Source organism: Triturus cristatus, chromosome 7, assembly GCF_964204655.1.
Source record: "Triturus cristatus chromosome 7, aTriCri1.1, whole genome shotgun sequence".
In the NCBI taxonomy this organism is placed as follows: Eukaryota; Metazoa; Chordata; class Amphibia; order Caudata; family Salamandridae; genus Triturus; species Triturus cristatus.
This window is the reverse complement of record NC_140590.1, coordinates 1725913632-1725927146: the sequence shown is the minus strand read 5'-3', so window position 1 is coordinate 1725927146 and position 13515 is coordinate 1725913632. Positions and strand designations below refer to the sequence as shown.

The following is a 13515-nucleotide window of genomic DNA, read 5'->3' as shown; positions in this document are numbered from 1 at the left end:
GCAGGGAGGGAGAGCCGGGTGAGGTAACAGAGGGTGACAGAGGGCAGCAGGGACTGAGAGCCGGGTGAGGTGACAGAAGACAGAAGGGTGTGAGAGCCGGGTGAGGTGACGGAGGGCAGCAGGGAGTGAGAGCCGGGTGAGGTGACAGAGGGCAGCAGGGAGTGAGAGCAGTGGGTGACAGAGGGCAGCAGGGAGTGAGAGCCGGGTGAGGTGACAGAGGGTGATAGAGAGCAGCAGGGACTGAGAGCCGGGTGAGGTGACAGAAGACAGAAGGGTGTGAGAGCCGGGCGAGGTGACGGAGGGCAGTAGGGTGTGAGAGTGGGGTGAGGTGACAGAGGGCAGCAGGGACTGAGAGCTGGGTGAGGTGAAAGAGGGTTGCAGGGAGTGAGATCCGGGTGAGGTGACAGTGGGTGACAGAGGGCAGTAGGGTGTGCAAGCCAGGTGAGGTGACAGAGGGTGACAGAGGGCAGCACGGACTGAGAGCCGGGTGAGGTGACAGAGGGTTGCAGGGTGTGAGAGTCGGGTGAGGTGACAGAAAACAGCAGGGTGTGAGAGCCGGGTGAAGTGACAGAGAGCAGCAGGGTGTGAGAGCCGGGTGAAGTGACAGAGAGCAGCAGGGCGTGAGAGCTGGGTGAGGTGACAGAGGGTGACAGATGGCAGTAGGGGGTGAGAGCCGGGTGAGGTGTGCATTAAGAGCCTGTGATGTGATGTTTCCCGCCAGCCTGTAGTCAGAGGGTTGAGCCAAAGCTAGGGAGCTCAGGCCTCGTCTCCGCTCTCGCTGCACCGCGCACAAATGCTCGCCGCCAGGTTGGCACTATGTATAATTGATGCATGCATACCTACATGGACGGGTGACTGGCACCAAAGGGGGGCTTTGGTCTGACAGTTCGGGGGTTGAGAGTCAGAATTAAAGCCAGCGACAGATATGAACCCAGGCCCAGTGGTGGGACACAAATCCCGCGAAGCAGCAAATTCAGAGAGAAAACGAGCTGGCTTTTACATTACACAGGGAGAGGGGGGAGTTGGGGGGGGCTGTCTCTGGGCTGGTGACGGGGACCTGTAGACACAGTACGTGTGCACTACCCGAGGCACAGAGACAGAAACAGACAGAGGCAGATAGAGATAGAGACAGACTGAGACAGGGACAGACTGACAAATAGAGACAGAGACAGATAGACGCAGAGACATATAGAGGTAGAGACAGATAGAGGCAGAGACAGATAGAGACAGAGACAGATAGATACATATAGAGACAGAGACAGATAGAGGCAGAGACAGATGGAGGCAGAGACAGGGACAGACTGACAGAGGCAGAGACAGATAGAGGCAGACAGTGATAGAGAGAGACAGAGAGAGACAGAGACAGGCAGCGATAGAGAGATAGAGACAGAGATAGAGACAGAGATAGAGGCAGGGACAGACAGAGGCAGAGACAGATAGAGGCAGAGACAGCCAGAGATAGAGACAGAGTCTGACAGAGATAGAAACGGAGACAGACATAGACAGGGACAGACAGAGACAGATAGAGGCAGAGACAGAGAGGGAGACGGAGGGAGGGAGACAGAGACAGGGACAGACAGATGCAGAGACAGGGACAGACAGATAGAGGCAGAGACAGAGAGATGGAGAAGGAGAGGGAGAAGGAGGGAGACAGGAAGAGAGAGGGAGGGTGGCAGAAGGAGGGAGAAGGAGGTAGAGGGGAGGGAGACAGAGAAAGGGAGACAGAGACAGGGACATACAGAGACAGGGACAGACAGAGACAGATAGAGACAGAGACAAGGAAAGGAACAGACAGGTAGAGTCAGAGAGACAGAGAGATGGAGAGGGAGACAGAGGGAGAGATAGGGAAGGAGAGGGAGTGAAGTGGAGAGGGAGGGTGACAAAAGGAGGGAGAGAAAGAGAAGGAGACAGAGATAGGGAGACAGAGAGGGAGACAGAGGGAGGCAGAGTGAGGGTGTCAGGGGGAGACAGAGACGGACAGAGGGAGAGAGACAGAGGGAGACAGAGGGAGAGAGACGGAGGGAGACAGAGGGAGGGAGACAGAGACAGACAGAGGGAGGGAGACAGAGGGAGTGGGGGACAGAGGGAGGGAGACAGAGGGAGGGAGACAGAGGGAGGGGGACAGAGGGAGGGAGACAGAGGGAGGGAGACAGAAAGAGAGGGAGACAGAGAGACAGAGAGAGGGAGACAGAGGGAGGGAGACAGAAGGAGGGAGACAGAGGGAGACAGAGAGAGGGAAACAGAGAGCGACAGACATAGGGAGACAGACACAGGGAGACAGACACAGGGAGGAGGGCGACAGAGGGAGGGAGGAGGGCGACAGAGGGAGAAAGGAGGGCGACAGAGGGAGGGAGACAGATAGAAAGAGGCAGACGGAGACAGAGGGAGAGAGAGGGAGGGAGACAGAGAGAGAAAGAGGGAGGGAGACAGAGAGAGAGAGATAGAGAGAGGGAGGGAGACAGAGCGAGAGAGAGGGGGAGGGAAACAGAGAGAGGAAGGGAGACACAGAGAGAGAGAGAGAGAGAGAGAGAGATGCGTGTATGCCGGGTCTGGTGGCTCAGTGGACGAAGGCGTCTGCTGCAGGGGCCTGTGTTCAACCTCATGGTCACAGTTTTTTTCCTCTAGCCCCGCCCCCCTCCCCCACTGACCCCGCCACCATCGACGCGTCCCTCGGCCACAAACCACACTGTAAATTTGGCGCCTGAGGGAAAGTTTGTGAGTAACCATGGGCTAAATGATATCAATTTCTTTGGCAAAATAGGAATCAATCCTGCCGCTGACATGTTGACACAACAATAGTAATTTGGAGGAAAATTTAAAGCCAGGTTGCTCTCCCTTAAGGCGGCATTCTCTGCTTTGCTTTAAAAGAAGCAGCACCGGGGGCGTGGCCAAGCCGAGCATGGAGTAGGACGCGAGCTGTCGGGGCTCCGGGCTGCCGCCGGCTAAAACGAGCTTCGTAAAGCACTTTGACTGCCGGTATACGGCTTCTCCTGGGTGCGAGAGGCTGTCGGAACTGGAGGGGGCTGCCGCTGCCTGGTGTGCTGGGCCCGGGGAGCACGACTGGCGACACCGGAGGCCAGACACTGGGAGCTCCCGGGCGCGGAAGAGACGGCCGCCATCTTGCGCGATCTGCGTTGGAGAACGCTGCTGGGTCCCATGAACTGCCCGATAGCTGGAGCCTACTGAGAGGCCGCTTGGCTGGCCTGGAGGCGATCGGAGGCGTCGGAGAGCGGGGGCCGAGACTCCCTGGTGCCGGTCGAGGGCAACAGAGCTGGGACGTTTGCTCCGGCGGGCGAGGCCGCCATTTTGGGACCCTGCACCGCTGAAGCTGCGGCCGCTGCTTGCGAGCGCCGGATCCTGCTGCGCTGGACTGCGCCTGAGGTGAGGAGGTCGGCGGGAGGCATCGGCCCGCGGGGCGGCTCACCCTGGCTGGGTAAAGCCTGGAGTAGCGGAGGGAGCCCTGGCAGCGGTGGTCCCGGACGCTGGGGGCCCCTGAGAGCGCTGTCTGTGTGGTGGCGACGGCTACAGTGGGGGCGCTTGGAGGCCTAGAGCGGGGGAGGTCACTACGGCCCTGGATCTGAGCCCTGGACCGGAGGCGGCTGGGCTGGCTGGACCTGGAGGCCGGACTGAGCCCAGGATATTAGCTCGCCCCCCCCCCGCTGGACACTACGGAGGAGCGGGGCTGAGGGGTGCGGTGCGGTGACAGCGGGACCCGGGACGGTGGGACTGCTTGGCTACCGGCCACTGGGCTACCGGCCCCCCCTAGGGGGTTGCTGAGCTGTGGGGACAGCGCGCTTTCTTGGAGCGCCGGACGCTGTGCTGTTTGCTGCCTGTGTGAGTGGGGAGGGCCCCGAGTCGGAATCTGGTGGGCCCGGCGACCTGGTGGCTTCCGTGCCCTGAGGACGACGCGTATCGGCGTGGGCCGCGAGGCCTTGGTTCACTACTGCGCCTGAGGCACATCCGCGGTGGCGCTGCGACGGGGCCCGCGACTTGGGGTGTGGAGCAGCCCTACGCTGGACGCGACTCGACCAGGCCTGTACACCCTTCGGCGCTGGCTGGCCCCCCAGGGACGCTGAGTGGACGGGCCGTCTTGCGGCTGGGGTCTTCCTGTGGAGGCGGCGTATAACGGCACGATGACGCGCACCAAGCCAGGAAAGGACGCATCGGCGCCCGCAAAAGATGCCACAGTAAAGGACCTTTGGAGTAAGCCTGGAGGGGCGCCGACGGGCTCGCAGGCGGTTGGAGCCGGTGGATCGGCGGAGCCAGTGACACAGTCCTTCATGGCGCTCTTCATGCAGGACCTCAAGTCCGAAATCGGCTCGCTGCGCACGGAGGTCCAGGCCTGCGTCAAGGAGCTCCGAAAAGACGTGGGGGAGCTGGGAGACAGAGTCGACGACATGGAGAAAACCCTGGACGCCCGTTCGGAGGACCAGGAGCGCCTGTGGCAGAGGATAGCGGCCCTGGAGGAGCAGAATGTGGAGCTGCAGATCAGGCAGGAGGACTTGGAAAATAGGGGGCGCCGCAATAACATCCGCATTAGGGGCGTCCCGATTGGCGCGGAGGGGGCGGATATCATGACCTTCGTGGCGGACCTTCTGCATGAACTCCGGGGGGATGACGACGCCTCTCCGCCGACTTTGGACAGGGCCCACAGAGTGTCGGGCCCACCCGGAAGGCCAGGTTTGATTCCCGATATTCTGACGAGGGTCCACTTCTTTGTCGAAAAGGAGGCTATTGTCAAGGCGACAAGAGACAGGACGGACATCAAATTCAACGGGGCTCCGATACAGCTGTTCCAGGACCTGGCCCCCACGACCCTCCGGCGCAGGCGGGCCTTCCGGCCGGTTACGGACAAGTTGCGAGACCTTAACATTCGATATCAGTGGGGACACCCCTTCGCCCTCATCTTCAACTGGGAGTCCAGACGACGGGTGCTGCGGTCCTACAGGGAAGCCGCGCAGCTACTCCAGATCCCGGACTCCCCTCCGGCCAGTCCGGTGCGCGGTGCCGCGGGGCCCCGAGCCTCGCTGAAGCCTAGCTGGTCCAAGGTGCGCCGGGCGGGGCGCTCCCCCTCCCCTGCTGCTAGCCGCTCCTCGAAGGACAAGCAAGACATCATACGCCACATTCGGTCGCTGGAGGCCGGATCCTCGCCGGCGGGGTCACAGGAGCCCGCTCCCTAGTAGCCTTCCGGGCATGCAATTTGGGCTCCTTCCCCCTTGGGTAAATGAGATGGCCCGCTTTGGGGTTCCCGGCTGTTGGTGCGGGAAGAGACTGCGACCTTCTCGCTGTTGTCGCTGCTGCAGCTCCTGATGCCGGGCGGCGGCCCAGGGCTCCTTCGACCTTGGAGAATGGCGGTAGTGCCGACGGACCCCCACCACTATTCCTGGGAGAGTGACATCTCTGGGATAGCCTGTGCCGAAGTGCCTGGCCACTCCCTAGACTGGAATAGTCCTTGTTGGCCATGTTGGCCGTTTTGTGACTCTAATTCTTTCGTTTGCCTCTGTTTCTTTGACTTTCTTCCTCATTATTTCCTTACCCTCTTGGGGGGGGGCTCTGTGGGGGGGCTGGGGGTGGTGGGGGGGACATCTGCACATGCTGACCCATGTCTATGACTACTGTACCCTCCTGGAAGGTCGTCTCTTTGAACGTGCAGGGGCTTAACTCGCCTAGCAAACGCCATCAGATCTGGAGGTACCTGCTCCAACAGGGGGCGGACGTAGTATTCCTGCAGGAGACGCACCTTCTGCGGGTTGATGTGGGTCGTATGGCCCATCCGCGCTTTCCTCACAGATTTTGGGCTTCCGCGGCCACCAAGACAGCGGGGGTTGCTATTTTCTGCCGGGCGGGATTCTGTCATGGGGACACACATGTGCGTAGAGACACTGCGGGCCGGGTCCTGAGGGTGGAGCTCACGAGGGGGCACCGTAGGCTTACGCTTTGCAATCTTTACGCACCTAATCAGGGGCAGGACACCTTTTTGCGCGGGGTCATCCGGGAGTATCTTGACCCGGTGGATTCGGACCTCATAGTGGGGGGGGACTTCAATCTGGTTTGGGACGCGGAGTTAGACCGCTGTGGGGGAGGCTTCCGAGGCGTAGGGGCCCTGTCGGCTACTGTGAAAAAATCCCTTACTGCTCTGACCTTGGTAGATGTATGGCGTTACCACTCCCCGGGGCTGAAAGACTTCACTTTCTACTCGCACGTCCACCGCTCCTACTCCCGCATCGACATGCTCTTTGTCTCCCACTCTTTGCTCCCAGACACTATATCGGTCTCGCACTCGAGCATTTCGGTCTCAAACCATGCCCACGTGGAGATGCTACTCCACGAGCGCTCCACTCGCGCCCCCGGTCCGCGCCGCTGGCGGTTCCCAGATCACGCTCTACGGGACCCGAGGGACAGAGAGGAAATAAAGACAGCCATCTTGGAATACTTCGAGCACAACGAGTTGCCGGAGACTCCCCTCCCCCTCCTATGGGATGCTTTCAAGGCCACGATACGGGGTACCCTCACGGCTATCTCTGCCGCGCGGACACGGGAGGCCCAACTGTATGAAACCAGACTCACCCGCCAACTCCAGACGCTGGAGAAGATGGACCAGACCCGCCCATTGGCGGCCCATAAGCGGCGCCTGGCGGTCCTTAGAGGTCAGTTACGGGCACACCGGACAAATAAGGCGGAACGGGCACTTCTTGCGCTCCGGCAGCGCTTTTACATCGGTGGGGATAAGGTGGGAAAGGTGCTGGCGCGGCGGCTGCGCGCGAGGGCGGCAAAGGCCCACATTGCGAAGCTACAGGGAGGGGGAGGTACATGGGTGACCACCGAAGCAGCTAAACTTCGGGCGTTCCATGAATACTATTCCTCCCTGTACGAGAGAGACCCGCCAGACCCTGCGCTGATCACAGAGACTCTGGGTAAATGCGAATGGGAACCGATGAGTAAACGTCACTCTGAGCTCTTAGAGGAGCCCATTACGCTGGAAGAAATAGCGGGAGCCCTGGGAGATCTCCCGCTAGGCAAGACACCTGGACCAGACGGGCTACCGGTGGCGTTCTTCCGTGCCTTTCTGCCACAGCTACAACCCTACCTCCTCCGTCTCTTTAACTCCTTCGCTGATTCGGGAGGGCCGTCCCCGGACATGGCGATGGCCGAGATTGCCCTCATCCCAAAGCCAGGGAAGGACCACACCCTCTGCTCCTCATACCAGCCCATAGCCCTGTTGAACTCGGATCTTAAACTTTATACTAAAATCCTTGCCAAACGGCTTAGTGCTCATCTCCCACACCTTGTGGACCCGGATCAGGTGGGGTTCATCCACCAACGCCAGGGGGCAGATAATGTTCGTCGCATTGCCCACATAGTGGGAAAGGCCAGGCATTGGGATATCCCGGCTTGCTTGTTGTCCCTAGACGCTGAAAAAGCGTTCGACCGGGTAGATTGGGAGTTCCTTCGAGCAGTTTTGCGGAAAGTAGGGATTGGACCCAAAATGGAAGCACGCATCATGGCCCCATACGCTGCCCCGGCAGCCCGGGTGCGCGTGAATGGCCAACTCACGCAGCCTTTCCCCATCTGCAGGGGCACGCGGCAGGGTTGCCCCCTATCGCCTCTGCTTTTCGCCCTGGTAGTAGAACCCTTAGCTATTCTCATTCGCCAGTCGTCGGATGTCAAGGGTATCTCCCTTCGGGGACGCGACCATAAGGTTGCGCTCTTCGCTGACGACCTCCTCCTCACGCTGTCTTCGCCCTCAACCTCGCTCCCAGCCGCGCAATCGTTGCTATACACCTACGAGCGGGCCTCCGGGCTTAAAATTAACCACGCTAAGTCTTGGGTGCTCAACCTCACGATCCCGGAGACAGAGGCAGCGTCGTTGCGGACGAGCACCCCATATCAATGGGCGAGCGACTCCGTGAGATACCTTGGTCCCAACCTGACGCCGGACCTAGCCACCTGGACGCAGGCCAATTGGCCGGAGTGCAGGCGCTCTGTCCTAGACGACTTGCGCGCCTGGAAGGCACTGCCGCTTTCCTGGCTTGGTCGCCTCAATGCGATTAAGATGTCCGTGCTGCCAAAGATTCTCTACTTGTTTCAGACCCTGCCGACTCCCATCCCGGAACACTACATCCAGGGGCTACAAAGGGACTTGATCTCCTTTATTTGGGGAGGTAAGAAGCCGCGATTCTCTAACAAAATACTAAAGCTCCCTCGGGATAGGGGCGGCCTTGCTTGTCCTAATCTACTTGAGTACTACTGGGCGTCACACCTCCGTTATGTCCTGGAGTGGGGGGCGTGGGAAAGCGAGAAAATTTGGTTCCACATGGACAGGGCAGTTACCTGTCGCCCGATTTGGGATCACGCTTGGCTGCCCCGGGCGGCGCGTCACCGTAGTGCGTATATGGCGATCCCCACTAGGACGGTCTTAGAGATTTGGGATAAAGTGGCGGTCCGCAGGGGCCTCACCACCTTCCCCTCACCGCACACCCCTTTGGCTCGCAATCCCCAGTTCCCGCCGGCCTGCTGCGCGCCATACTTCGAGAATTGGACGGAAAGTGGCTGCCGGACGATTCGAGATCTTTTCGAGGGAGGGACCTTCAAATCCTTCCAGCAATGCCAAAGGGACTTTGGGCTGACAGACGGGGACAAGTTCCAATACGCTCAGCTTCGGCATTGGGTGCAGGGCTCTTCGCTGATGCCGGCGGCCACGAGACCTCTCACCCAGTTTGAACACTTGGCGCGTACGTTTGGCTCATACAAGGGCCTAGTCTCTCGAGTCTATAAAGTGCTCCAGCATTCTCAGCGGCCAGGCCTACACCCGTACCAAGAGCGATGGCAGAATCTTTCGGGCTCCGAGATTAATCCCGCCCAATGGACGAGGCTCTGGAGCGATATCCCTAAAACCTTCCGCAGCATTCCCCAACAGGAATCGGCCTACAAGGTGATGACCCAGTGGTATTACACCCCTGTCCGACTGCAGAAGATGTTCCCCAAGGTGTCCCCGCTGTGCTGGCGCTGCACTCAAGCGCCAGGAGACTTTATCCACATTTGGTGGACATGCCCGAGCCTGACTACCTATTGGAAGGAAGTCCTCAGCCACATCAAGAAGGTGCTGGGATACCCCCTGCCAGAGGACCCCCTCACGATCATTTTGGGCCTTCGGCCGACGTCGCGAAGGGCAATGACAGGCCGCGATTGGCACCTGAGCCTCCATATGTTAGGTGCTGCAAAGCAAACGGTGGCGGTGTACTGGAAGAAGGCGGAGCCACCGTCCATCAACGTGTGGTTCACTCGTCTTTGGCAGGTACTGGCGATGGAACTGCTTACAGCCCGCCTTCAGTTTAGAGACACCAGGTTTAAGACCCTCTGGTCTCCCTTGGTGGCCCATTTGGGCAGGATAGAACACGCGCGAATGAAACCGCCGAGACTGCGGGCCTTGAAACTGTTCGATGACGAGATATCTCAGACGCGCTCTGAGGTTCTCACACGGCCGGGGACATTGACACCCTCGACGTTGGGGGGTCCCTAGCTGCGGGTGGGCTTGCCGGGGTTGGACTTCGCCACGGTACAGACATGCTTCCCCACATGCTGCGTCCCTTAGACTTAGACTTCCCTTTCCACACTGCTGCGATGACTGCCGTTTTGCTTCCCCCTCTCCGCCGCCCTCCCCCTTCCCCCCGCCACTTTCCCCCTCCCGCTTTCTGTTCACTTAGTTTGTCCTGCCTTCAGGACGTGTAGAGGTTAAGTGCGTTAATAGGGCCTTGACAACCCAACGCGGTGGCGCGACGCTTCTCTATCCACCCCTTCCGACCCTGCGCGCTTACATCGGGGCGCTACACCGCCACACATGAGCTGCCTCACACATTGTGTACACGCGCGGCACGCTGCAGCCCCGGCCTAGCGACAGGGTTGCCCCCAGCTGTGAGATTCGAGCCGGAGATTACCGGGTAACACCAGCTACACCTGCCCTACCCGCCCCCGCATCGGGCACATACGCGGCTTTGGGTGGAATGTGGGGTGGTGGGCCCCCTGAGTATGATACGCTGAAGGTAGAGAATCGGAAGGGGAAAATATGCGATGTGTTAGGCTGAAAGGCCTTTGTAAAATGGACTTTGCTTTTGTTCGCTGCCGGCCAGGATGGTTGTAGGCACACAGCTGTGTACTTTGAGCTCACCTCTTTCTCTAAATAAAAACAAAGTTGTATATAAAAAAAAAAAGAAGCAGCACCGAAACCACGGCTTTAAAAAAAATAAAACTGCATGCTGAGTGCTTTCCCCCTTGCATGAGAGTCATGGTTGATTTCTCTCTTTCAGAACATTAAAGAAATAAATCGGATGTCATCAGAAAGATGGGCCTTCCAACACCACTTATGCCCTTATTCATGGCTACAGCTGTCCATGTCCATGGGCAAGGCTTGTCCCACTTCCACTTTGCATATATATTTCATAATATTGCCCATTCTTTACTGATTTCCACATTTTCACCCGTTAACTAATGAGTCCTTTGTCGTCTGTAAAACGGACTTTGATTACCCTTTTTCTGCATCAGCACAAGCTGTCAGTCCCTTCTCTGTTTCTACTCCCAGGGTTTGGAATGTTCTCTCATGCGGCATCAGCCATAGATGCAGATTTCCTTACAGTACTTTCTCAAATTGGGCTTATTTTGTTCCAAGCATTAGTGATATAGCTGTGAGGTTTCATTTTAGATGAATGTCAAAGAGGAAATTATATTTGTGACTGAAAGTCCAATATAGGGAAGAGTTCGAAAATGTACGCACGTTCAGCAAAATCAAACATTGCTGCACAGTAATTGCAGCATGGGGTTAATCCTGCCTGCGAGTTCATATATTTATTTTTCTCTGACAGCATTCCAGTGAATGCCCACAAACCTGGACACAACTGTGGGTTCTACTCTCGCGACGAGATCACCGCTCTGAACTGCAGCTACAAAATCGAGTGGATCTGCCAGAAGGAGGGGATCCTGTTCGACAAGAAGTGTTTTGTCACCAACTAGTAATCCAAGCCCAGAGCAGAAATTTCCAATGAATTTAGTTTAAATCTGGACTATCTCACTTTGAAATTAAATATATACATGTGTATGTTTTGTTTGCAGAAAATATGCCTTGAGATGTAGCGCCAAATATGTGTTTTACGACTTTGAAAAAAATAAAATCTCTTTTATAATCATAATAAAAATTAATGGTAAACGTAATTGTTGTGTGCGTGGCCATCAGACGAGCCTTTTACAGGGTAAAACTTCCGTTTTAAAACATAATCGCTCATACTGCCTGCCCTTAAAAATATCCTACATACCAATAACACTCGTTCTACTCTGTTTATCTTCACGTAGGTGCTCATCTAGTGTCTGTCATATGCACTTTAGATTTCTACTAGCCCATAAAACATGTAATGCAACCATTAGAGTAGCGCATTTCAGATTGCACTAGTCCACCACGGGAAGAGTTAAAAACAGACCCCATGCCACAAAATGTAAATCGGGTGTTGAGGGTTAAATGGAGCAAATAGCCATTGCATAGGTGAGTGGGCACCAGGAATCAAAACAATGCCTGCAGAGAATGATTGAAATGAAAGTGCACGTGCAGTCCATGTAAAAAGTGCACTTGCACACCAAATATTCAGTGACAATTATAGAACATCAGTGTTGTAAACACATCACATGCATGTATTTCTGAACAGTGCACCTTCCACACAGCACCTAACATGAGCTTCAGCTCTAAGGTATGATGACTTTTGATCTACTAGGCTACAACAACAATCACCAAGACAGAGAATAATGATAAACACAGAATTGAAAGTAAGGCCCACACAGCACTTGATAGTGCACAAACTGCATCCGCATGTTGTTGCTGAGCTTCGGAATGTGATACAACCTTTTACACTCCTGTAGCATCAGTATGGCTGCAATTCGGCCCACTTTACTAAACACTGTACATCCACAAACACTATTCGTTTACACACCTCCTAAAATTCACGAACATTAAGTTGGCCCTCCGAGCAGACCAATACTGTCAGGTTTTCGTTCTATTTTTTAACCCCTCTGTAAATACGTAGATATATTTGGGAAATTATTTCTTCCTTTCACATGCTCATTTGTACACAACAGCATGGATTTTATTCAGGGAGGTTGAGGGTCTCTCATTAGACATGTTTAGAGGAAGAGGTATGCAATTCCTATGGGTCGAAGGGAAGAGGCAAAGGCTAGGTTGGTATAACACCCTTACCCTAAGGTGGAGGAGGGGTGTCTCCCAATTTGAGAAAAGGGGCCCTCACACACCCAGTTGGGTGTCATGCTTCATCATAGTGTTACAGCAGACAAATGAAGGACGGAGTGCTGATAATGCAAACATTCTCCCCAGTCAAAAGATCTGGGTAAAATCCATCGTTCTTTTGCCCACTACGCCACCCCAGTTTGGACCCAGCCATATGCAAATCAGTCTTGACCCTGTGCCCCATGGGAACAGTCAATCCGAAACTGCCAGGCCAGGTCCTCCCTGGACTGGAAACAAGGTTCCTAGGACCTGTTTTGGGGTTTCACCCCTCTTCAGCCAGGATAGCTTGATTCCAGTGGCATGGAGAGCAAGGGACTCACGTCTGAGCATACCCTTCCCACTCGGGGTGACAAATGCAAAAACAACAATTGATGGACAGAATGCAGAACAATGTCATACATTCACCCCAGTACAGAGATCTGGGCCTAAATCCACCGTTTTTTTGCTCACCATGCCATTCCAGTTTGGACCAAGCCATATGCAAATCAGTCTTGAACCTGTGCCTCATGGGAACAGTCCAGCCCGAACTGCCAAGCCATGTCTTCCCTGGACCAGAAACAAGCTTCCTAGGACCGGTTTCTGGCATTTCAGCCGTCTTCAGCCAGGCTTGCTTGAATCCAGTGGCAAAGTGAGCAAGGGACTCACGTCTGAGCATACCCTGCCAACTTATGGCGAACAAAGCAAAAACCAAAGTCAATGATGGACGGAGTGTTGAACATTGCAAGCACTCACCCCCAGTCAACTGATCTGGGTTTAATCCATCACCGTTCTTTAGCCCACTCTGCCACCCCAGTTCAGACATGGCCATATGCAAATCAGTCTGACCCTGTGCCTCATGGGCACTGTCCAGCCCGAACTGCCAAGCCATGTCTTCCCTGGACCGGAAACAAGCTTCCTAGGACCGGTTTCTGGCATTTCAGCCGTCTTCAGCCAGGCTTGCTTGAATCCAGTGGCAAAGTGAGCAAGGGACTCACGTCTGAGCATACCCTGCCAACTTATGGTGAACAAAGCAAAAACCAAAGGAAATGATGGACGGAGTGTTGAACATTGCAAGCACTCACCCCCAGTCAACTGATCTGGGTTTAATCCATCACCGTTCTTTAGCCCACTCTGCCACCCCAGTTCAGACATGGCCATATGCAAATCAGTCTTGAACCTGTGCCTCATGGGAACAGTCCAGACCGAAATGCCAGGCCAGGTCCTCCCTAGACCGGAAACAAGCATCCTGGGACCGG

General features: G+C 56.0%; 1 protein-coding gene across 1 annotated transcript in view; it reads left to right on the top strand.

Moving 5' to 3' along the window:
* Window positions 1-11178, top strand: part of LOC146812905 (killer cell lectin-like receptor subfamily B member 1B allele A) — a 163958-nt gene extending 152780 nt beyond the window's left edge. Inside the window, exon 7 of the mRNA XM_085614637.1 lies at window positions 10857-11178. Within this exon, the coding sequence (XP_085470763.1) occupies window positions 10857-11004 (148 nt within the window). The 3' untranslated portion in view covers window positions 11005-11178. The remainder of the gene's footprint in view (window positions 1-10856) is intronic.
* The last annotated feature ends 2337 nt before the right edge of the window (window positions 11179-13515 follow it).